The 23,156-nt window shown below is 37.9% G+C and overlaps 1 protein-coding gene across 3 annotated transcripts in view; it reads right to left on the bottom strand.

Moving 5' to 3' along the window:
- LOC118621157 (muscular LMNA interacting protein) overlaps positions 1–23,156 on the bottom strand; it is a 251,384-nt gene that overhangs the window by 133,413 nt on the left and 94,815 nt on the right. For all 3 annotated transcript variants that reach the window (XM_036248472.1, XM_036248473.1, XM_036248474.1), the window contains exon 2: positions 4,804–5,196. In XM_036248472.1, coding sequence (XP_036104365.1) covers positions 4,804–5,196 — 393 coding nt within the window. The remainder of the gene's footprint in view (positions 1–4,803; positions 5,197–23,156) is intronic.

Genomic DNA, 23,156 nt, shown 5'->3' with positions numbered 1-23,156 from the left:
CATTTTACAAATGAGGAAACTAAGGTTTATGATTACAAGTGGTTACTCAGAAGAACATGGCCAGGAAGTTGCCCGTCTCATTTTTGTTTTCCCAGGTGACCCCCCCAAAGCATGGCTTTCCTTTCCTCATCACCGATTCACTTCTCAATTTTATTTGTGCCCCTATCACCCCACTCCCACTGTTCTCCTTAAAGTCACCAAATAACCTCCTAACTTCCAGATTTAAAAAGCTTTGAGGGCCTGTTTTATTTATTTTAAAAAATGTTTTTGTTTGTTTATCCTTACTAGAGGATATTTGTCTATTGATTCTTTTAGATAGAGTGGAAGGGAGGGAGAGAGAGAGAGAAACATCGATGTGAGAGAGATGGGGCCAGGGATTGAACCTGCAACCCAGGCACGTGCCCTTGACTGGGAATTGAACCTATGACCCTTTGGTCCATGGGCTAACGCTCTAACCGTTAAGCCAAACCAGCCAGGGTTGAGGGCTTGTTTTATTGAACTTTGTTTCATATTTTATTTTTCTTGCATTACATTTATATTATTTTATATTATATTAAATTTTATATTATTTTAATAAATAATATAATATTTTAATAAGAGGCACCAGGTACCTGTTCCAAAGCTGAACTGGTCAGATGTTAGGGAACGTCATCCCACCTCTCCCAGAGCAGGCACGAACACAGAGGAGATGGGGCTCCAAGTAGGTAATGGGGACAAGGCTCTAGGGGCTGACCTGGGAGAGTGAAAGGACTCCCACATTCCAAATTGAGACTGTGACCAGGTCAGACCCCACATGACTGGCCTCATCCCTACACATCTTCTGGTTCTGCTAATACTCACTGAGGAGAGAGGTTCCCTTCCTGCCTTACACTCCCCACAGGGTCTCCTAGTGTTTCATATCCAGCTATGTCCACAAAATGCCTTTGATCCTTCCCTTGGCTTTCATCTGGGCCTCTTGAATCTCCCAACGTGACCTTCTTCCCTAGTCAAGCAGCATCATATATTAACCTGGCTGTCCCACTTGGCAGAATTAGTTGCTAATGTACAATACGAAAACCTGGGAAGGCAGCTAGAAAATATGAAAGTACAATGTTGTAAAGGAAAGTTTTGTTCTCCACAAGACCTCTCAGCATAAAAATAGGAGAACTAGTGTGCTTCATGTTTGATAACCCTCGGTCAGTACTCAAACTATGTCATACTTCCAGAAAGTTATTATTTATTATTATATTATTATTATTATCACAAACATCATCAGTTATTATTTTGCATTCCCAAATTGATATGACTGAACTACCTTTTGAAAAATCAATTAATTTAATTAAATATTACATATTTAGTTATTTGACCTTGTTCGTAGACTACTCTTTTTGTTGAAAGATGCTTAGCTTTCATTGCATGAACCCCTCTCTCCAGCTTCTTTGGTCCCTTCTCAGTCTCTTTCAGTGGCTTCTCTTCTTTGACAGGCCCTTTACGTTTTACTGTTTCCTGGCTTGTATCTTATGTCTTCTTGTCCTGCATTCTTTCCATGAGAAAATATCTCCATTCTCATTGCTTTAATTTATGCAGAAAATACCTCCAGTCTCCCGTCTCTCTACTGTGTTCCAGATTCATACTCCCACCTTTCTTTTAGATATCGTCATGCTATGCTACCAAGGCATCTCAAAGTCCTCTGAGATATCTTACCTCTTCCATTCCTTTCCCAAGACCTGTTATTCTTTCCCCAACTAGTCCGACATTCATCTAATTTCCTTGGTTATAAGTTTCATGCATTGTTGGTTTTTCTCATATATTATCAATTATAATCCAGTTAACTCTACCCCATAAGTGTGTCTTTTTATTCCCACAATCATTACCTTAACTCCAGATTGTATCATATGTCTCTCGGACAGATCACTCTGTGTTTGTATGTGTATATTCATCTCTCATTGAACTCTAATACTATCCCTGGGTAAGAAAATTCTTACACCTTTACACCAACATTCGAAAACATTACTTTTTTTTCTGAATTTTATTTATGAGGATTTTAATTTAACTGCTTACATAGCATTTTTACTTTTGACTTATACTTTAAATTTTAAATTCTACATACCACTGCAACAAAAGCATTTAGAACAAAAATATACTCTACCCAATATTTATACTGACTATGTTCAAGATAATACAGTAACCACTATAGGGAACAAAATGTTTAATAGAAATGGATTTCACAGGGTCTTTATCTGTAAAGACTTTACTGTCTACTAGGGAAGATAAGGCAAGAATCCAAATAGTTATAATACATGCTGTAATAGAATTGTAATAAAAATATTCATAAAAAAAAGTTATCAGAATTAAATTGAAGGAGAGTTGCTTGCACTGAAAGAACCAAAGCAGACTTCATGAAGAAGTCAGTATCTGAGGAAGAACTTCAAGGATGTAAACTTCTAAATATTTTTCTTTTCATGGAAAAGAAAAGAAACTTATTGAACTTCACCTATGTTCAAGACACTGCACTAAGTGCTTTGGATACGGAAATAAACAGGAGACAGACTGACTTCAAGCTGTTCTCAATCTAGGGAAGAAAGATAAAATCAATTATTGTAACCAAGTCAAAAGGCATTGCATTGAAAGTTTTCTATACAGGCTACAAAACTATAACAAAAATGACAAAGATTAAAAAGAAAAACTAACCCATCTTCAAAGGGAATTTCTCTAGGAAAAGATGCTACTTGAGCTGAACTTAAGAGTATCAAGTAGCCTAGGCCAAAATAGCCTTGGGTCTGGGGAAGAAAGAAGCATTTTGTACAGAAGAATCAAGGGCCCAGGGATGAAAAGGTATAAAGTGTGAACCTTGCTGATAATTTAGGAGAGCTGAAGAAAGGAAGTACAAGATGTGATCAGAAAATGACGTTTAGGTTGGGTTATGAAAAGGTTAAAGTCCAAACTGAGAACTAAAGACTTTTTTTTTAGGAATAGTTTAATAAATTATTATGATTGATTAATAGGGTTAATTTATAGACAATTCTATACATGGGTTCATTTCTACCAGGCTGAACAGAAAATCACTTAACTACATTTCTAATTGAAAAATTGATGTTGTTGGCATCAAGTAATCTAATCACAGGATACTCTTTAGACCTTTTATATTAACCTTCTATACAAACTGTATTAAACTTCTCAGAATGGCTTCTTTCATGTTCTGGTCACTTCTCTTTAGTTTAAATTTGTGGGGAAAAAGTCATGTTATTTTTAATTCATCTGATTTTTATTTTATGATGACCTACTGCTCATCACTAAAATGAATTATTAAAGAAAATGGAAATAGGAACAATGGCTATTCCCAAACATTTTAGGATCCAGTAATCCTCCATTAGTAGTAATCATCATTTTCAGCCTCTACGAATGAATTAGGTAACCTAAGGCCTTTTCATTTGGAGGAGCTCTGATAACATGAACTATAACCTCCTAACTAACCTATGTTGGCAAAAAGATTCCAAAGTATATGTTTAGGCTCCAGTTTGACCTCTACATATTTAGTCACATGAAAACAAAATAAATTACCAACTTGAGAAGACATATATCCATTGGGGAAAGGGGTAAATTTTTTAAAAATTGCTTCGTTGAGAATATTTTTCTTTATTTATATCTGGTATCATCATGTCAGCATGTTCTTCAAATGGTCCCCATCAAACTACCCTCCACTGACAATAGAAACCCCACATCTCCTACTTGGTTATTCCATCATCTTTCCTGAGGCAAGAAAAAAATGTTTAAGCCTATCACCACTTACTGAGAATAGTATGTTTAATTATGTGATTATAAAATTTCTAATACCTAGCTGAGAATAAACTTCAAGAAGAAACGAATGTTTTAGCCCAGTAGAGCTGGGTATGGATAGTCCAGTGAGAGTCTTCTATCACTGAAAGGCAGCATGAGTATACTAGATGCCAGAAGAAGATACAAATTCAACATCATAAAGGCAGTGAAGTCTGCAGAAATAAAGATGGAATGGCACCAAAAATAAGATGCCTCTCTGCAGTTTTGCAGTCTAGTAGCACCAAAAGGTCAACTCACCAATGAAAATGTTCTCCCTACTACGTCGGGATGCTTGCAAATGCCTGGTCTGGTAGATCCTAAACAGGACATCTTGGTATTGACTCTTGCTCACTGTCAAGGGCAACTCCCCATCCGCTATCTACTCTAAAGCCAGCCTCTGCATTCCTGACATTCTACCTACACCTTATTATAGTCACCTTATCATTTCATTACAACAAATAGACAATCAATGGCAAAATCTTCCTATTTTTCTCTTCAAAATCTCTTTCTGACTTTCTTTCCTTGACATTTCTTGCTTGCCATCACAGACATAAATCTTCGCCAATTGTACCAAAGGCTGGCCACCTTAAAGAAACCATTCAACCTTGCTGCTAAGTTTTGGAATGAGACCATCTCTCCATTTCACTGAGGCCTGTCTCACCCTGGAAGCCGCCAGGACCACAGCAGATATTTCCCTTAAGAAACACAGAGAGGAATTATTTTCCTTACACCCTTTTATTTCCTATTGTACCCTTTTACCACTTTTTTCCTACTTTAAAAGCAACGTGTTTATATCTAAAATCCAACTGATGTCTTCTCACCAGATGCTTCTCCTGTTTGTGATGTGTCTCTTGAAACACCCAGCTCACCAAGCACTCTCTCCCAAGAAATTCCCATTTTCAACCTTCCTAAGAATTGTTCAAAAGGAAGAGGTAACATTTTTTTACAGACAGCCTAGAACAAAGGTATATAAACAATGTTGTTTTTCTTATAAGAAGAAAATCCTACCTGCCCATGCTTTTGCTGAGAAGCCATCCCATGAGGCATTTCAGGATGCGATGGGGCCTGGAGGGTTGTTGCCCGTGTTTTGGGACGCACCACATCGGAGCCCAGACTGGAGGAGATTGGTAGAGATGTGGGCCGAGGAGCTGCGGTGCCCATGCCCACTGAGGGGCTTGGTTCACTTTTTCTGCTTGTAGCTTCCTCTTCCCCTTCAGAGTCCACAATAAAGACATATTCAGCTTTGAAGAGGCCACTTTGCTGCATTCCTCGAGGTTCGTTTGCTTTAAATTCTCTTACTTGTGAAATCTTCCCGCTGACCTCTGAAGGGTAAGTCAATGTCCCTCCGTCTCTCTCCTGTTGGCTTCCAGCCTTCAAGGTCAAGTACTCATTGAAGTTAGACTGCAATAAATGCAAATACATAAAAGCATTGACATTGGTTTGATACATGCTTCTTTTTTGCGCGTGTACTTAGAAGTTTAACCTGCTTAAGGACAAAATTTTCTGAAAACATATTTAAAAATCAGGTTGGCTGAAGAGAGATCAGGTTGAAGTTAATGGTTTACTTTTACTAGCCCACCTGTTTGTCCTGGTCCAAACTCAAACAATGTAGGAGTCAGAATCAACATCAACAAACAAGCCTTCAAATAAATCATGAGAGGGCTTTGTAAAAAGAGAGGAGGAAAGCAATGTTTTCCATGAAGACATTTTTGAAACAAAGGGAGACTGCTCAAAGATTTACTTAATGGTCAAGAAAAACCTGTATAAACCGTGGGAGAAAGGAAATCCCATTAAATGGTTCTAAAATCACATAAATCTCTCTAAAAGTCTGAGACAAAACATAAAATTGGAACAAAATGCACAGTCAGATGAAAAAATCTAGGCTAATTGGGAAGAACTAGTGAATAAGCCACACCCCCCCAAAAAAAAATACATATTTTTAGCACAAAATACTTTTTACTGTTATTTAATTTGGATTTGTACTTCAATATCTTTTTCCATCTGATTTTCTATGAATATATAGAAGGTTTATAAGGCCAGGTGTAAGACAGCTTTACCATACTACCAAAACACTACCAAAACACTTCTAAAATGATAGTAGATATGTATGCTAAGACTATGTTTAAAAGGCCCAATATTGTTTTTCTTGGTTTTCATAACCATACTATGATTGCTATTTTTCTATTAAACTTTTCTTTGTTTAAAATTATTTCAAAATCCAAAAGATGCTAATTAAAATAATTTCAACTATGGTCATCAATTTAATGTATAATAATGTGTATGTATGTGTTTTGTGTGTGTGAAAACAGACTAGAAGTCAAACTATTAATTAGGGGTAATAAGCTAAGGTGTTGACTTTATATACCCATTTCACGCTTTTAAGTTGATGATGACATAGTTGACACATATTACCTCTGATTAGAATTTCTCTGATAACAGTCATTTTACATATTAACTCAATCCTATATAGTAACAAAAAAACCCAAATTGGAAGGGAGTTTAAATTAAAAATAGAAGTATTCAACGACAAATTTCTTATTATGAAAAGTAATAGAATAAGTAAAAACCTTACCAAAAGTTAAACTAGTATATAAAAACATTACTAATATTCTAAAATAACTCCGTTCCCTCTTAGTCTATCATTCTATATTTCTTTGCTGTATTTTGAACAGCATTTATCACTATCCAAGAATTTATTATATACTTTTCAGTTCTTGCATTGTCTGCATTCCCAATGACAAATAAGTTATGAGTTGACTTTATTAGTCAGAATCCACAGCACCTAGCACATAACGTGTTCAGTACGTAGTTATAAAATATAGAAAGAATGAGGGATCATTTACCCCGTTTGATTATAATACTAGACCATTTAAAAAAAAACCAGAAAGAAAAGACTTCAATTTTATTTTAACAATGTAGTTATGTGTGTATCATTTCAATCATCGATGAATATCATCATCCAAACAAAATTGGTTCATATATCTACAGTCTCATACAATCATAGCATTTAGTAACAAAGGACTTCATGAATAGATTATATGTAGTTGAGTACTATTAGAAAGAAACTTCCCAGAAGTGCCATATGTAGTATTCAAGATTTCTCTAAAATAATTTGGCCCCAGTGGTCTTTGAAATAAGACAGCATTGAAAATCCCAGAATCCCAGATATATTACTACTTGCTAGATAATATGTTTTCAAATAAACAGAGTAAATCAGATTATTTTATGCCCTTCCAGTTGACTCAAGAATACCACAAAGTTCCCCCCAATCACATTTCATTTAAAATAAGATATTATTAAAACATAGTTTAAAGAGAATGGGGTTTTTTTACCCACAATGTCATTATGCTAGCACAAGTCATTTTCAGGTTTTTGTTCATTTTGTTTTGATTTCATTTTCAGTCAGGGTCTTCTTTTAGATAGGTATAATCAGGGTATAAATATAATTTTATAACCTATTTTTGTCATGTAATATTATAAGGTTAACATTTTCCATGGAATTACATAATCACTATAATTATAACTTTGTCAAGATGAGGTATTATCATATTCTTAACTTTTCTGGTATATTGTTTTCATTTTTCACTAATTATTTGTCTACATAACATTTCTCTTCTTTTGTCCTATTTTTTGGAATATATTTCCAAGAGTTGGGTTATTGAAAGGCTATGAACAGTTTTATGATAGTGGATAAAGGTTTTCCACCAAAATTGTACGTATTCACAAAACTAGCAGCAAAATGTGAGCATGCATCTCCACAATGGCCCCAACATTGAGTATTATACTTTTTTAATATTGCCAGTTTATTACGTATACAATAATAGCACCTTGCTGTTTTAACTTGTATTTTCTTTCAAAACAAATTTAAACTTAATTTTTTATTATTATTATTATTTTAAGATGCATTTGTGAGAAGGGGAGGTGGCAGGAGGCTAACAATCGGGGATCAATTTAGAAGGTTGAGAATAATGCATTAGAGAGAACCTGAGATTAGATAACATTTAAGCTCCTGCTACATAATTATATTTTTAGTCAACCTTAAATGTTATAGTCATCTCACTTGAAGCAGAGGAAATAAACATTCACACAAAATTTTAAGTCATTGTTTTGGATAATGTAATGTTAATTGCTTGATATAAAAAAGGAATAAAAATAATCCTACCCTATTTACAGTTTCTGGATTCTTATCACTTGGTTCCTCAGGAATTTTAACAAGGAATTTAGAGGTGTCTGCCAACTCAGAGTGGGTTGGTAGTCTTCTGACAGTGGGGACAAATGTGAAGATCAGAGGTTTGGCTTCAGAATCACCAGAAGAGACCTATGAGACATGCAATAAATTAGACTTTTAGTCCTGTCAAAAGTTTATCTTGACTTTTTCTCTATACACCAGGATATTTATCTCATTTATTGGATAGGTTGCCTATTGTCCTGTGATCGTGTGTATGGTTGCCAAAGAAAACAGCTATAAAAATAGTTATAGTGTATCAGGAAGACCTTGCTGTAGGGGATGACAATAAAACAGGTGGCAAGTTGGGCATCTCTGCCTTGGTGGGTTCATCACAAACATAGCTTCTGGTCTGTTTCAAAATGGACTTGTATCCATTTAGCCCTGGGTTAGTAGGTTCAGTTTGATTCATAATCATCAAGCATGCAAGAAACTTTTAACATTTATCATTAATGAGAATGCTAAATATGGATTTAAAATAGGAAGTATGCTTTTCTAGATATCAGGATGTGAATGTCTGCTAAAGGATATATTTTCCCTTTCATTCATTCTTTATTCACTCAGAAAGAAATTTGTGAAGTATTTTCTATGTGGCAGGCAATCAGGAGCTAGGGATACAACAATGAATAGGAAACAGTCAATGGGCCACTCACAAGTAGAAATGGGTATGCACAGAATACTAAGGGAAAAGTAACGAGGGGTACCTATCTACCCAACCTAGGAAGCTCTGGAAAAAAAGCACCTGAAACTAATTTATTTTTTTTTTCTTTATTGATTTTTAGAGAGAGAGGAAGGGAAAGGGACAGAGAGATAGAAACATTGATGAGAGAGGACCTCAACTGGCCACCTACTGCATGTCCCAACTGGGGATTGGGCCCACAACCAGGCATGTGCCCTGATCAGGAATCAAACTGGCGACCTCCTGGTGCATAGGTCGATGTTCAACCACTGAGCCACACCAGCCAGGCAAGCACCTGAAATTTAAGTCCCAGTGAGGAGGAAGACAAGGATGTCCCAGGCTGAGAAAATCAGCTGAGAGAAAGCATGGAGAAAAAGCAGCAGTGGGGTGTGGATCAAGCTTTCCCTTTGTGCTGCCTGGTGCCAATAGAGAACCATTAACACACTACAGATTGGGAAATGACACAGACCCATTAGAATTTTAGATAGATAATTCTGGTTTTGAAAGACACAAGACTAGAGACCAGGACAAAAAGGCAAGAGCAATTGACTAAGGACTAAATGAAAAGCGAGAAAGAGACAATGGTGCTATAGATTTCTCTTTTGAAGTTTGAATGAGAAGGAGAAAGGTTACGAGTTGTGAGACAGGGGAGTAGAATCAAAGAGGTGCCTGTAGGTCTGCAATGGGATAGACTTGAACATGTCTGTAAACTAAAGGAAGGAACTAGGAGGGAATGAAAGCAGAGCAAAGTCTTGGAAGGAGCAGGCAGAGTAAGTTACGGAAACAAGAAAAGGAACATGGGCCTCCTTTTGGAACCCAGAAAAAATAAACCAAGATAAAGAAAAGCACATGAATCTGATGGAGTAGGAGAAGCAGGAAGGTATGGGGAAATCAGTTTTAATATCGTCAAAGTCTTGACAAAAGCAAACCCATCTAGTCGGAGTACTGCCCCTTTCCTGTCTCCATGCCTCTGGCACAAAATACATGATATGCTCTGGAAAGATCCCTACTCCCCTCGCTCTTCAAGCTGTACCAACCTTCTGTGCCTTGGGCAACTTGGACCTTATCTCAACATGGCTTTTAACTCAGATCATGTCTGTCTCTGTGAGAAGAAATCCAGGCCTCTGAATCATCCCTCAATCTCTATATGCTATGCACAACCCGATTTTTATTCCCACCTTGCACCATGCTCCAACTCTTGAAACATTTTTCCTGCACACTGTCTAGAACTCATTCAGCCATCACAAAATCCTCCATATTCTTAACCTCTTCCCTAAATGTTCTAGCTCTACCTAACCGTGCTTCCCTCAGAAGGACTTCCCCTTTCAAGAAGCTCTCTCAGTGGTAGCTGTTTCCTCTCACACTGGTCCTGGGCGTGGAATAGGTGTGCTCCTTACTCCTTTTTACTCCTTGCAGACCATTCTTCCTTCTTCTTACCTAAAAACGTCCAGCTCTGAATCTCACGTCATCGGTCAGACCACAAACCACCCTCTCCTTGTCACAGTCATCTGTCCATACCCAAATCAAACCCTTTTTTCTTTGAAGATTTAGTTTCTGGCTCAGTCCACTCCCTCTTACACTATGCTTTTCATAATGTTATATTCCATGGGTAATTTTTCTCGTATTGTGTTGCCTTGACCTCTACTCTTCTTGCCACTTACATTCCTAGCCTAGACCAAAAGCCACAGTCTTTCCAAAATTTGTTGTTGTTTTTTTCATTCCCTGGCCACTCCTTTTTATCCTATACTGCTCACTCCAGGTTTTTAATTCCAGCACTTCTTAGACTCCACCAGAATGAAAATCTACTATCTTTCCAACATTAGGTTTTTCCATACTTCTTTTTTTTAACCAGCTTGTGTTGACCAAATGATTGCATATACCACAATTACTCCCATATATACCTCTCACATGTCTTACCTTCTCTCCCATCATCACAGTCCTCACTAAATCTAAACCCCGTGGCCTTTACTCCTGCATTAGAAAGGTAAATGTAGTTATGAAAAACTATTCTGTGCTCACTAGTTTCACTTCAAATTTATGACTCTGAGCCTCGGGAAGGACCTTCAATGCTGCTCTATAATCATACTATAGTTCCATAGCCCAGTCTTCCATTTGCCTAGAAAACTCTCATCTATTCTTCTTTCTTCAAACCCCAAACACCTTCTTCCCTAGTCTCACTCTGAGCGGATGACTTTGTTTCTCATTTTACTGAGACAACCAAAGCAGTCAGAGAAGAACTTTTAAGGTCCCCATCACCACATCCACTCATTCACCTACATATTTGTCCTTTTGTATGACCTTCAGTCCTGATACTGTGCTCCTACCAAAAACAACCCTCACTTGAACATTTCCTTACACTTACCTTCATTTATTAAACAGAGTCTTATTAAATGCCTACTAAATGTGAGGTACCACTGTAAGGGTTGGGGATATCACAGTGAACAAAAATCTCTACCCAAATGGAATTTACATTCTAGTGAACTGAACAGCATAAAAAAATACATCTGTAAAATATATAGCATTTCCAATAGTTATAAGCTACAAAGACTGGCTATAAGGCTATTAAAATAACCCATGAGAGAGATGAGAGAGAAAATGGTAGTTTGCACTTGCATTGCTGCAATAATAGGGATCAGAAAGTGTTAAACTTCTGGCTATATTTTAAAGGAAAATCCTAGAATTTACTGAAAATTAAATATATAAGAGATAGACAAGAGTCAAAGCAAGTACACAATTTTTGATGTGAATACTTTTTTGAAACATAAGTTATTATTCACTAGATGAGGAAAACAATAGGTGAAGCTACTTTGAAAATAAAGATCAGTCTGAACCCTACTTCCATGTCTCTGACCTCAGAGGAGGGGATGAGGGGAGGAAGAAATAAACCAAAGAACTTATGGATATAAGCATAACCAATAGACATAGACAACAACACTGGGAAGGGGGTTCGGGAGGAGGGTGTCAATGGGGGAAAGGGGACAAGCATCTGTAACAAAAATTAATTTTTTTTTTTAAATCATAGGAAAAAATAAAATAAAAATTAGGTAAAAAAAAAGAATAAAGATCAAATTTGAAAAATACATCCAAGTGGAAAGGTATATAAAGGAGTTAAGTTTAGAGAAAGTCTGTGCTGGAAATAAAATTATTAGGGTTGTTAATGTATACGTAGTATTTAAAATCACAGTAGATAAAATCACCACACATAGAAAAAGAAGAGGTCCAAGGTTGAACCCTCCAGACTCTACCTTTAAACAGCAAAGGAAGAACAAGTAACGATAGCACGGGGTTTCAAGGAAAGTAGGAAAGCCTGGAACATCATTGACAGCAGTAGGATAGAGGACCTACCATAAACAAAGAAAAGGATTGACGGACTATACTGAGGGCCCCGCCCAAATGTAAATCTATGAATGTGTAGTGAAGCAATTTGCTTAGTTTTTTGTACTCTCCCCAGGAATGCTCAACTGCCTATCAAAGGAACAGAAAAAGTGAATTGTAGCATTCGCAGAACTGACATATGGAGGTGGTTTTAGTGGACGGATGTTGTGTGTGTAAGGAAATTGAGAGTACTGATGAGAATAAACTAAGTGATCCATCATAGATAGGTTCAGTTTACACAGGTAAAGAAGAGGGACCTCAGATCAAGGGACTAGGAGTCCTGTGCCTCAAAAACAGATTTGACAGCATGGTAAGTATTTGGGGAAAAGGCTTGGGGTCATAGTATGGTTGTGAGAGTTTAAGGTTTACAAGTACAGTAATTCTAGATGATTATAAGATCCAAGCTTTAGCCTTGAGACGGAGTTGAAGATGAAGAAGCAGGAAGGACACTGAAATTGTGAAGGTAAAGGAATCAGGAGACAAGAATGTTACCAGGGCCCTCATGAAAACAAAAGATAGCCTGGGTGACAGAAAGACTGGGCTGGCGAGAACGATGGAGAACATGGGGGTTCAAGGTGAGCCTGAGGTCAGAAGTTACCTGGAACAGGATACCTGAGACACTAGATTATTAATTGAATATTTTCTTTGTGATCATGAAATCAAACAAAGAGGACTGGATTTCCATGTAGGAGATTTTGCTGAAGTTACAGGCCTAATGAACCAATATTGGGCCACTTACTATAGAGTATATATAGCTTTCTGATAACTAAAAAAAAAAAATCTATGCTTTATAAAAACAATGCATATTCCTTAGGGGGTGTAAAATACACAGACAATCCCTTCTGGGCCAACTTTTCTTTCTTAGCCTTTTTTTCAACCTTGAAAGATATTTGTCATTATTCCATGATTGCAGTCATGTTATAATTCCCAGGTTTCAGCTTATCATCAGAAAATAATAAATCAATGCTTTCCTTTGTAGGAAGAAACATTAGATCCTTTGTGAGACTTGGAAAGGCCACTAATCTTATCAGCAATGAATAATAAACACACTTTCTGCATCAATTATTTTCCAGGAAGATTTCTTTATGTGACTAATTTCATCAATATCGTGACGGATGGAGAGTGGTTTTAGCAAGGAAATGACTGGGGGGAGTTCAGATAGTTCATCACAGACTTTCATTTAGAAGTCAAAGAACAGGTGACAATGTGACTTTGTCCCCACGTTCTGTAGGCTTCCCTTATCCCCCACATAACCATAGGTCTATTTTAGGTTCCTTCCAAATGAAATTTAAATACTAATGTAGCAAACTCTTCAGTATAAGCACCCCACTGTTATGAAATGCATATAACCATTATTAAGAGTCCGTGGTTTTGCCTTCTAAAGCATGAAAAATAATGAAAAGTTACTTCTCTAAAAGCCTTGCACAATCTGTATAATTCAATACTACTTAAAGCTCTATAAAATACAAACAGATCTCCACCAGTGTGAATGAAAACGGATGCTTCCATGAATAAGGCGTGCTTTTACAACAATACCCTCCAAGGAATGGCTGAACATAACCACATGTTGACAGTAAAAGCAACTGAAAAGAAGCAAAGGTATTTCCTTCTACTTTGTTATATTTTCTTAAAGAAGTATCCACATCCTACATAAAATTTCTTCGCACGTTGCAGAAGAATAATTTTTTTTCTCCATTTTAGTTGAGCTAATACATGATGTCATTCAAGAATAACATAGAAAAGGAAAATCGAATAGGACTAAAGACACATTCGTCTTCCTGGGTTACCGTTAGAGAACAAGATCAGGGATAAATTCCTGTCCACACACATTCCTCAGAAGAGCGACCACAAAAAGGACAATGGTTTGGTATTTGCTTTTCAGCTGGGAATAAAATGTTAGCATGGGGCTCTTTTCTCTGCCTTTGTCTAGTGTCCTCTTATCTTACCAAGGATGTACACATTATTTTTTTGTACGAAATTTCAGTTGGAAAAGGACTTGAAATTACACCAGCTACGTTTAGACGAAGAACCACATGTTAGCCGGTAGACTGCTGAATTCCTTCTTCGGGAAAGAAAAATAATAATAATTGCGATTTACCTCATACTATGGCCAAGTTCCAATGGAGCCCAGGAATGAATTGCTATGGTGATGAAAAATCATTTTCCACACAAAGCAGAAACAGATGCATGTTAATACCACTGCATATGTTAAATGCCAATTAACACTTTCAGTTGTCAATGCTGTTTAAAATCACATCTCCATCTCCGTTCCTGTCCTCGGGAAAACTATTTTAATAATAGAAATTAGGGCTGATAGGATTAAAATCTTTTCCTAAATGGTTTCAAGTACTCTGAAAGTTCTGAGACTGTCACCTTCTCACCAGACTGCCAAATAATTGAAGAACTTGTTTTCCCTCCGGCTAGGAAGGCAAACTGCTCCTTTGCTCAGTTTCCCGGAGCCAGTGCCCTGCCTTCCTTTCTCCTATTTCCCTAAAAGTTCTCCTCTTCCAGTGTTCTCACAAACAGATGGCCACTAGCGTCCTGTTGAAAAGAGCCGTTCCAGGGTGTCTTGGCATTGGCACTATGCCAAGGGCAGTCCTGAGCATTTTCTTTGGTTCCCCAGTCGGTGGTTCTGCCTTTGCAGAAACTGCAGATAACATTTCTCTTTGAAACACGAATTTATCTACACCCAGGCAGCTCTCCCTCAAGCCCTCTTGCAGCAAATACCACAGTGCACAGCCTTTAAAAGTTCTTGAAAGCATTAAGGAAAGACTTCCTTTACCTGGGGTGTGGTCTGAACGCTCCCCGGTAAGATGCACGAGCTCATTGGGAAGTAATAGTTCCGGCAGTCACTAGGAAGCCCCTATTCTGGAAGCGTTGATTCATCACGGAAGGGAGTGAGCACAGCAATGATGAGGTGGGAAGGGAGCCTCTCACTGAAACAGCACACACACTCACGCAGGAGAAAAAGAATTCTAAAAAGAGGTAATCCTCCCTGAATTGAAAGATTTTGTCAGCTCCAAAGAGTAGATTTATGCATAGACAGTTTTTACATTTGGCACTTCATGAGAGGTCATACTAACTGCTGAAGTGTAGCCCGCAGAAGGAAGAAGAGAGCCACCGATACGTGTTTGCCCTCTTTCCATGCATGTACTCCAATGACATCGTCTGCAAAAATCAGAGACGCCAGATTGTACAGCAACAAGAAGCTGATTGAAGGGCCCGAGCATCTGCCAGTCTCCGTGATCAGTTGGTCACACTTCCTGAGAACATTTAGACGTACAAATGTATGCAAACACTGTGTCTAAATAAAAAGCTAGAAAGCATACAGTGATCATTTAAAGAATAAATAAATAACTTGGATTATTGATCCTTGGCATATAAATAGCGAGCAATGATATAAAAGCATCTGCAGTGACTGAGGTTTTGCTAGTCAACAAATTAGCTATAAAATAAAGCTTGGAATCAAGCATTTGTCTAAACAAAATTTCATTCCAAGGTTTGCAGAACAATGAGTGTCCTGGATGCAGACAAACAAATCTCAAAACTTCACACATGAAACTGGAATCTTAAGCTTTCGGTATTTCTCTTTTCTAAGTACTGATTTATCTCCAAATCTGTAATATCTATATTTGTACTTTAGCAATGAAAGATGTTGTATCCCAAGAGCAGGTTATAGACCAAAGGATACGGGAAAAAAATTGAGGTTTTAGATTATGCCCCTTAACAGTTTTAGTGTTATCAAAAGCCTGAATTTGTGGAAAAATTACAAGTACATTAATTGTCAAAGTGATTCTGTTAGCACACTGGGGGAAAATATCCCAAACAACACAGTACTTTTTCACCTAGAAAATTATCTAAATTTTAAAATATAAGTTCTGTTACATCACCAAACATCATGCACCTTTTCTATGTTATATATATTTAAGAGTACATAATACCCCCCCCACAAAGAGTTTACAGTCTGATTAAGAATATATAACAGGTATACAAATAACAGAGGCATAAAGCAAAAAAGTAAAGTCTCATGTTGCAGTTCTCAAACTTTGCCCATAAACCCCCGAAGATCTTATTAAAATGCAGTTTCTGATTGAGGACATCTGGAGTGGAGCCTCGGATTCTGCATTTTCACTGATGCCCTGTTGCTGGCCTGTGACACTAGGAGTGGTGAAGACTTAGAGGAATTTTCCAGCCTGGTGATAGCACAGCCTCCTGGAAGAATTCAAGGAGAAAGTGGCATTTGCGCTGCACTTGGGTAGATGGGGGAATGGGGAGCTGTGAAAACGGAGAAGAATAATGCACTTCAGGAAGAGAGGAGAGCCTGAGTGAAGGCACCTATCAGAACTGCAGATGTCCTTGAAAAGCCAGGACCCTGGAGTCCGTTGTGTACTGGTACGGGACCTGGGTAAGTTATTCATCCTCCCAAAGTCTCCATCCTCTCACCTGTGATGTGTGGATAAGAACAGTACTTCTTTCGGAGTTCTTGTGAGAATAACAGTTAAACTCAGCATGTAAAGCCCTTAACTCTGTGCCAGCAAATGCTTAATATATGTTACACCTGTTGGTGCTGTTGTTAGTCTGATTGGTAAATTACATAAATGAGAATTAAGGAGAATAAGACTAGAAACACAGGTTAAGTCTTGATCATCAAAGATCTTGAATTAAGACGTTTGCATTTAATCAGTGTGAATACAAAGAAAGAATATATATTCTTTTTTATATATTATCTATTATACATATAATTAGTATTATATGTATATATAAATCCAAACATCAAAGGGTAGTATTAACAAACTCTAGAGACCATTCATCTCAAAGTTCTAGTGTATGGCTCCCCAGTGGAAAGTAACAGTCCCATCCTTTGTCAGTGACTCATCAGTTTATTCTAAGTGGGTACAAACAACTACAAAGTTCTCCAGTAGCTTGTTCTGTCCTTCACCCTCTGATCTTCTCTCATCCCCTCCCCAGAAAGAAAGAAATAGCATGTTGGCACAATCACATTTGGGAGAGGAAATATTTCAGCCCTTATTTTTTGCCCCACTTAAGTTTTTCCTTGAATCATTTACATCATGAAAACCAAATAAATTAATCAATCACAGGGTGGGTCAAAAGTAGGTTTACAGTTGCGAGTATGTGAAACAGTTTATTCTTGTATTATTATGTATTAATTATTGTATTATTTTTCCATACAAACAACTGTAAACCTACTTTTGCCCCACTTTGTATTTTGCTGTTTTCTCTGTCTTATTGGCAACTTTTTGCTAATCATTTTCTTTCCATTGTTTTATTAATTAATAACTGTTGGTGTTATAGACTGTTATATAGATAGAAGTCATAATTTTTACTTTAAAAAACATAATAGTCATTTATTATAACAGTATGCATCAGCCATCTGGGTAGTAACTACATATAGCCTCAAAAAAAAAACACATGTATTTAGGATAATTTCTATAGAAACCATCTTCATATGAATAGAAAATGATGGCACCTGGTCAAAAAACACAGGCGCATGCACACACACACACACACACACACGCCCCAGTCTTGGATGATGAAGAACAAAAGTTACTTATACAGGATGGAGGGGGTTGGGGTCTATTCTCTAATTACAGCCACTTTTCTGTGTACTAAAAGGTCACCTAGTGTCTGCCCAAGACCCTGAAGTATTTTATAAACGTTTAATGATCTCTCTTCAACTAAGGAGCACAAATTGCTCTGTTGAATAATCTTTTTTCAAAAGAAAATAGTTTCTCAAAATTTACAACAGACAAATATAATCCAGAATTCTCTTTAAAATCTGGCATCGCCGATGGCTGAAGTAAAGCATCCTTCACCCTTCTTACTAAACAGATATTACTGCAACACCTTCCGGCCAAAAGGCTCTTAAGATATTGCTTTTTAAATAAATAATACAGAACAAATAGTCTCTCTTCCTGACAAAGAAAACAAATTTTTGAAAAAATAGATTAGTCCACAAGTTTGCCAAGAAACATGTAATTAAATAGATCGAGCTGCCAAGACTACTCGAGTGTCCATTTGTCTGTTCTTTGTGCCCTGTGCTTGATAAGCGAAGGTAATAGAAAGCCCATTTATTTACCTTAATAAACAACTATTGAGTGCTAGGCACTATTCTAAAGCTCTGGGAGACATCAGGATAAAGAAGACTTGGACCCTTTCCTCAACATGGGTGACAGTCTCATGAATGAGACACCTTCACAAGTTACACAAGTGGTGAGTGATGTAGAAACTAGTCCAAGATGATATGCTAAATATAGGCTGCATGGCAAAATGATCTTGGGCCATTCCCAGGGATATTTCACTCTTAGCCAGTGTTCCCTGTTTCCAGTGACCAACAGTGGGACTTACTCTGTCTTAGTCCTGAGTGGTGTTTTTCCTTTGAAGATGTGAATCACCAGGAGTTTGGATCCCTATCTCCAGGGTAATAGGTGATTCCACAAATCTCAATCAGGGTCATCCCAATTCACAGACTTAGAATTGAGTATGTGATATTTTAAATGAGTTCTGACCTCTCATCAAAAAGGCATGAGATTCTATTGCAGCCTAAGTTTGGCCTCATCTGTATTGGGCATCCGTATCGGCCTCATCTCGATTGCTTCTACTCCTGTGATTATGGCTTATAGATTCTCCTCTCTTTGGGATATATCATCCGAGTTAAAAGAATTCTAGTAACCCTCCTTAATTCAAATAAACCTGAAGTTTACAAATACTGGGGAAAAATATCTAGCACCTAAGTGAGATTGTTAGACATAATTAGATATTCAGAAGAAATGAATAGGCCTTAAGCATAGTAGAATTTGAAAGGGAAACAGAAAAAATGAAAATGAAAAAAAAAACAAAACAAAACATTATTCATCAGGAATAGTGTCTGGTGGTCACTCTCCCTTTATTGAATCATTTTCTTAACCTGGTTTCTGTCATACCATTTACTTCCTCTTGGCCCCCTTCCTATACCCTGGACATCCCTTCTCTGCCTGCTTTGTGCCATCTTGCCCTTAAGCTTTGAAATTGCCCAGGAGTCACTCCTTGGATAATCTCATTCAGTCCCGTAGCTTTAAATAGCACTTATAAACCAATGAGTTCCAAATTTAATTACCCAGCCTGGATGGCTTCCCTGGATAATACACTCGTGTATCCAACTATCTTCACTTGGCTATCTCATAGATATCTGAAACTGAATTATTTGTCTTTCTCCTGAAACTGTTCCCCACCCCACCCCAATTTTTTTCTGATTTCACTATAGAGTTGTACCTATCTCTTGTGACTTAGAGCAAAAATAATGGACTTAGGTTGTTTATTTCTTGATCTCCCATAATCCCCCATCGATATATCAGCCTATCTTGCTGGCTCTTCTTTCAAAATAAATCCAGAAAATGAATATATCTTCCTACTTCTATTTCTAACATCCTAGTTGCAGAACCTACCATCACCTCTTTTCTGAATCGCTTCCTCTTAACTAGTTTCCCTACTTCTACTTCACCTCCTGTGGTGGATGCTCTGACCAATCCTCTGTTCCTTTAAGCTAAGGGACTGTTCACTCTCCAGCTGCTGGAAGTGTTGTGGCCATGCTCAGTTGTCAGTATTCTCTGAGCTGCTCCTTGCCTAAACTCACCCCCCTTCTTAGGGACAGCCTGCATCCAATGGCTACTTGGTGCATCCATCCATGTACAGGCCTGGCACTCTCATTCCAATTAGGGACAGCTCTAAAGGGTGATGCCAATTTCAGAGCTCCTCATGAGCAGGATGCTCAAAGCTAGGGAATGTCCAAGCATCCAGGTCAGCAGCAGACAACACAGGTTCTGGTCTCAGATTTTCACCAACTAGCTTTGCAGTCTTGAGTAACTTCTCAGGGGCAGTTTGTTTACAAAACAAGGTTCTAGATCAGTGTTACCCAATGTGCCTTGTTTAAAAGATCAGCCTCACAAGATGAATAGTGATCAAGGGATTCCGTGGTCAAACAAATGTAAGAATCGGCATATTCCATATACTCCTTTGGGGGAGTCTCACAGTCGAAAGGCCTTTCAAGCTTGGTTTTGCCACAGTTTCTCATGTTGCTTTGGCCACAGAAGCCCTTGCACAAAACCATCCCATTAACAGCGTGAACCTTGGAACCAGACGGTCCTATAGAGAGTTCTTTCTGCTGTAATATTTGATGTATGTAATATTTGAGGTATTTTGATGAGACAAACAAAAACATTTCCATAAAGTTACTAAATAAAATACTATTCATGATCTGGGCTGGGAGGAGAGCAGAGTAAAATAGATGAATATTAGCAGATGTTCTCTGAAGGAAGGGGAGGGGAGGGAGGGGAGGGGAGGGGAGGGGAGGGAGGGGAGGGAGGGAGGAAGGAAGGAAGGAAGGAAGGAAGGAAGGAAGGAAGGAAGGAAGGAAGGAAGGAAGGAAGGAAGGAAGGAGGGAGGAGGGGGGAGGAAGAAAGAGGGAGATACATTTATTACTGGTCTACCAACTGTAAACCCACTTGTGCCAACAGTTCACGAATAACAAATTCAACAGCACAAGAATCTGAATAGAACAAGTGGATGAAGATTTAACTAGAAGACCTCAAAACATGTCCAAGGAGGTACTAATAAAGTGTGGGGCAAACAGCTGGGGATAAAACACAGTATTTAATCCTAGTACTCAGAGATTCCATAGTGAATCATTTCTTTCTTTTTTATTTTTATTTTTATTTATTGATTTTAGGGAGAGAGGAAGGGAGAGGGAGAGATAGAAACATCAGTGAGAGAGAACACCGATTGGCTGCCTCTTGCATACCCCTACTGGGGATTTGGCCCACAGCCTGGGCATGTGCCCTGAGTAGGAATCGAACCAGCAACCTCTTGATACATGGGTTGACACTCAACCACTGAGCCACACTGTCCAGGCTTTTTTTTTTAAATCCTCACCCAAGTATATTTTTCTATTTATCTTCAGATAGAATGGGAGAGAGGAAAAAAGAGAAACATTGATGTGAGAGGGACACATAAACTGGTTGCCTGCCACATGACCCCGACCAGGGCCGGGGATGAACCACAACCGAGCTACATGCCCTTGACCAGAATTGAACCCACAACTCATTGGTCTGCAGGCTGACACTCTAATGCTGAGCCACTTGCCAGAGCCCATAGTGAATCAGTTCTATATGCCTCATAAGAAAAACAAATTCTGGCCCAGAATGCAGTATATAAAATGTTATTTGTAAATAGAGAGAGTGATACTAGCATCTTTAGTTTATATCATAATTTCATAAAATAACATGAGAAAGTAATATTTATTTCCAATATAACTGCTGATATAATATGACTTATATGCACTTTATTAAAACTATAAGGGGAAACAATAACACCGTATTTTATGTTTCAGACAAATTTACATATGAAGAATGCCCTGAAGAAGCCTTCATCATATCCTACTGATAAGAATGTCATTTGTACTTTCAGTTTTAACAATGATGAAAACTAAGTCAAAATGTGTTATTAAAATGGCTCAAACATAAAAGGTTTATTTTTAAAAGCTTTAAGCTCTTTACTTTCAGGCTCTGCCCACCAGAGTAAGTCATGAACCTCCTCTACATACAAGGTATACTGTCATTGAAAAGATCAATAACCAATGTTTTATCATTGAAGTCACAGCTTGACTTTCAGAAGCAATTGCATTTTAAATTATCTTCATCATAACATAAATAACAGGCCAAATGCTATGTGTAAAAACATGCATATCAAACAAATATCTACTGCTTCCTCAATATTTTTATATTTTATTTTAATCATTTCTTTTCATTTTTACTCTATAGAAATACATGACTTAACAGAATAACTGAAGGCAGATGTCAGAAAGTCAGTTTTTGTCATTTTTGTCTTAGATTGGAAGAATAAGCTAGAGAGCAATATAAGGGTAGAAGTAACTAACTGTGTTTGCAGTACGGTAGAGAAACGTGGGTTGTAGGTCCCAGAGTACTGGCATGGTGTTCCCAACCCTCTGCTGCTCATTAGCTAAGTGACCCAAGGCAGACTCTTGATCTCTCTGAGCTCCATTTATGACCATAGAATTTCTCACACAAACTGGGACATTCACAAGTATGAAAAGGGGGCAGGGGCACTATTAGTAATTTTACTTTAGGACAATTTTACAATAGTTACATAAAATGTAACTATTTTGGGCAAACCAAGACATAACCAGCCTATATTTGCAATTCTGTGATAATGTCTCAACACTAATATTGTTGTGAGGTTAAAATGGCATAATATAACATTCTATATAGGAAGTTTGACAATACCTATGTTCAATAACAATTACATCTCCCTTCTCATAAATAGGGTACTTGTTAGGGGTAGAAATGATATGAGAGGTTTACTGTATTATCTTTTTTTTTTTTTTTATGTGTTTTTATTGATTTGAAAGAGAGAAAAAGCAGTGTGAGAGAGAAACATCGATTGGCTGCCTCCAGCATACACCCTGACCAGGGATCAAGCCTACAACCTGGGCATATGCCCTGACAAGAAAGTGAACTGGGCGATCTTTCTGTGCATGGGATGACGCCCAACCAACTGAGCCACACTGGCCAAGACACTATATTATCTTTTTTTTTTTTATCCTCACCCGAGGACATTTTTTCATTTTTTGTTCAGATAGAGCGGGAGGGAGAGAGAGAGAGAGAAACATCGACGTGAAAGGGACATATCGAGTGGCTGCCACACTCATGACCAACCAGGGCTGGGGACAAACTGCAACCAAGGTATGTGCCCTTAGTGGGAACTGAACCCGGGTCTCTCTGGACCACAGGCCAATGCTCTAACCACTGAGCAAAACCGGACAGGGCTAGTTTTTAAACCTTCACCCGAGGATATTTTTTGCATTTATTTTGAGAGAGAATAGAAGGGAGGAGGGGAGAGAGAGAGAGAGAAGAGAGAGAGAGAGAGAGAGAGAAAAACATCAATGTGAGAGATACACACTTATTGGTTGCCTCCTGCATGTGCCCCAACCAGGGCCAAGGATCAAATCTTCAACCCAGGTATGTACCCTGGACCAGGGATAAAACCCAAGACCCTTTGGTCCGTGGGCCA

This window comes from Molossus molossus, unplaced genomic scaffold, assembly GCF_014108415.1.
Source record: "Molossus molossus isolate mMolMol1 unplaced genomic scaffold, mMolMol1.p scaffold_m16_p_8, whole genome shotgun sequence".
NCBI classification, from domain to species: domain Eukaryota; kingdom Metazoa; phylum Chordata; class Mammalia; order Chiroptera; family Molossidae; genus Molossus; species Molossus molossus.
This window is presented reverse-complemented; position numbering and strand designations above follow the sequence as displayed.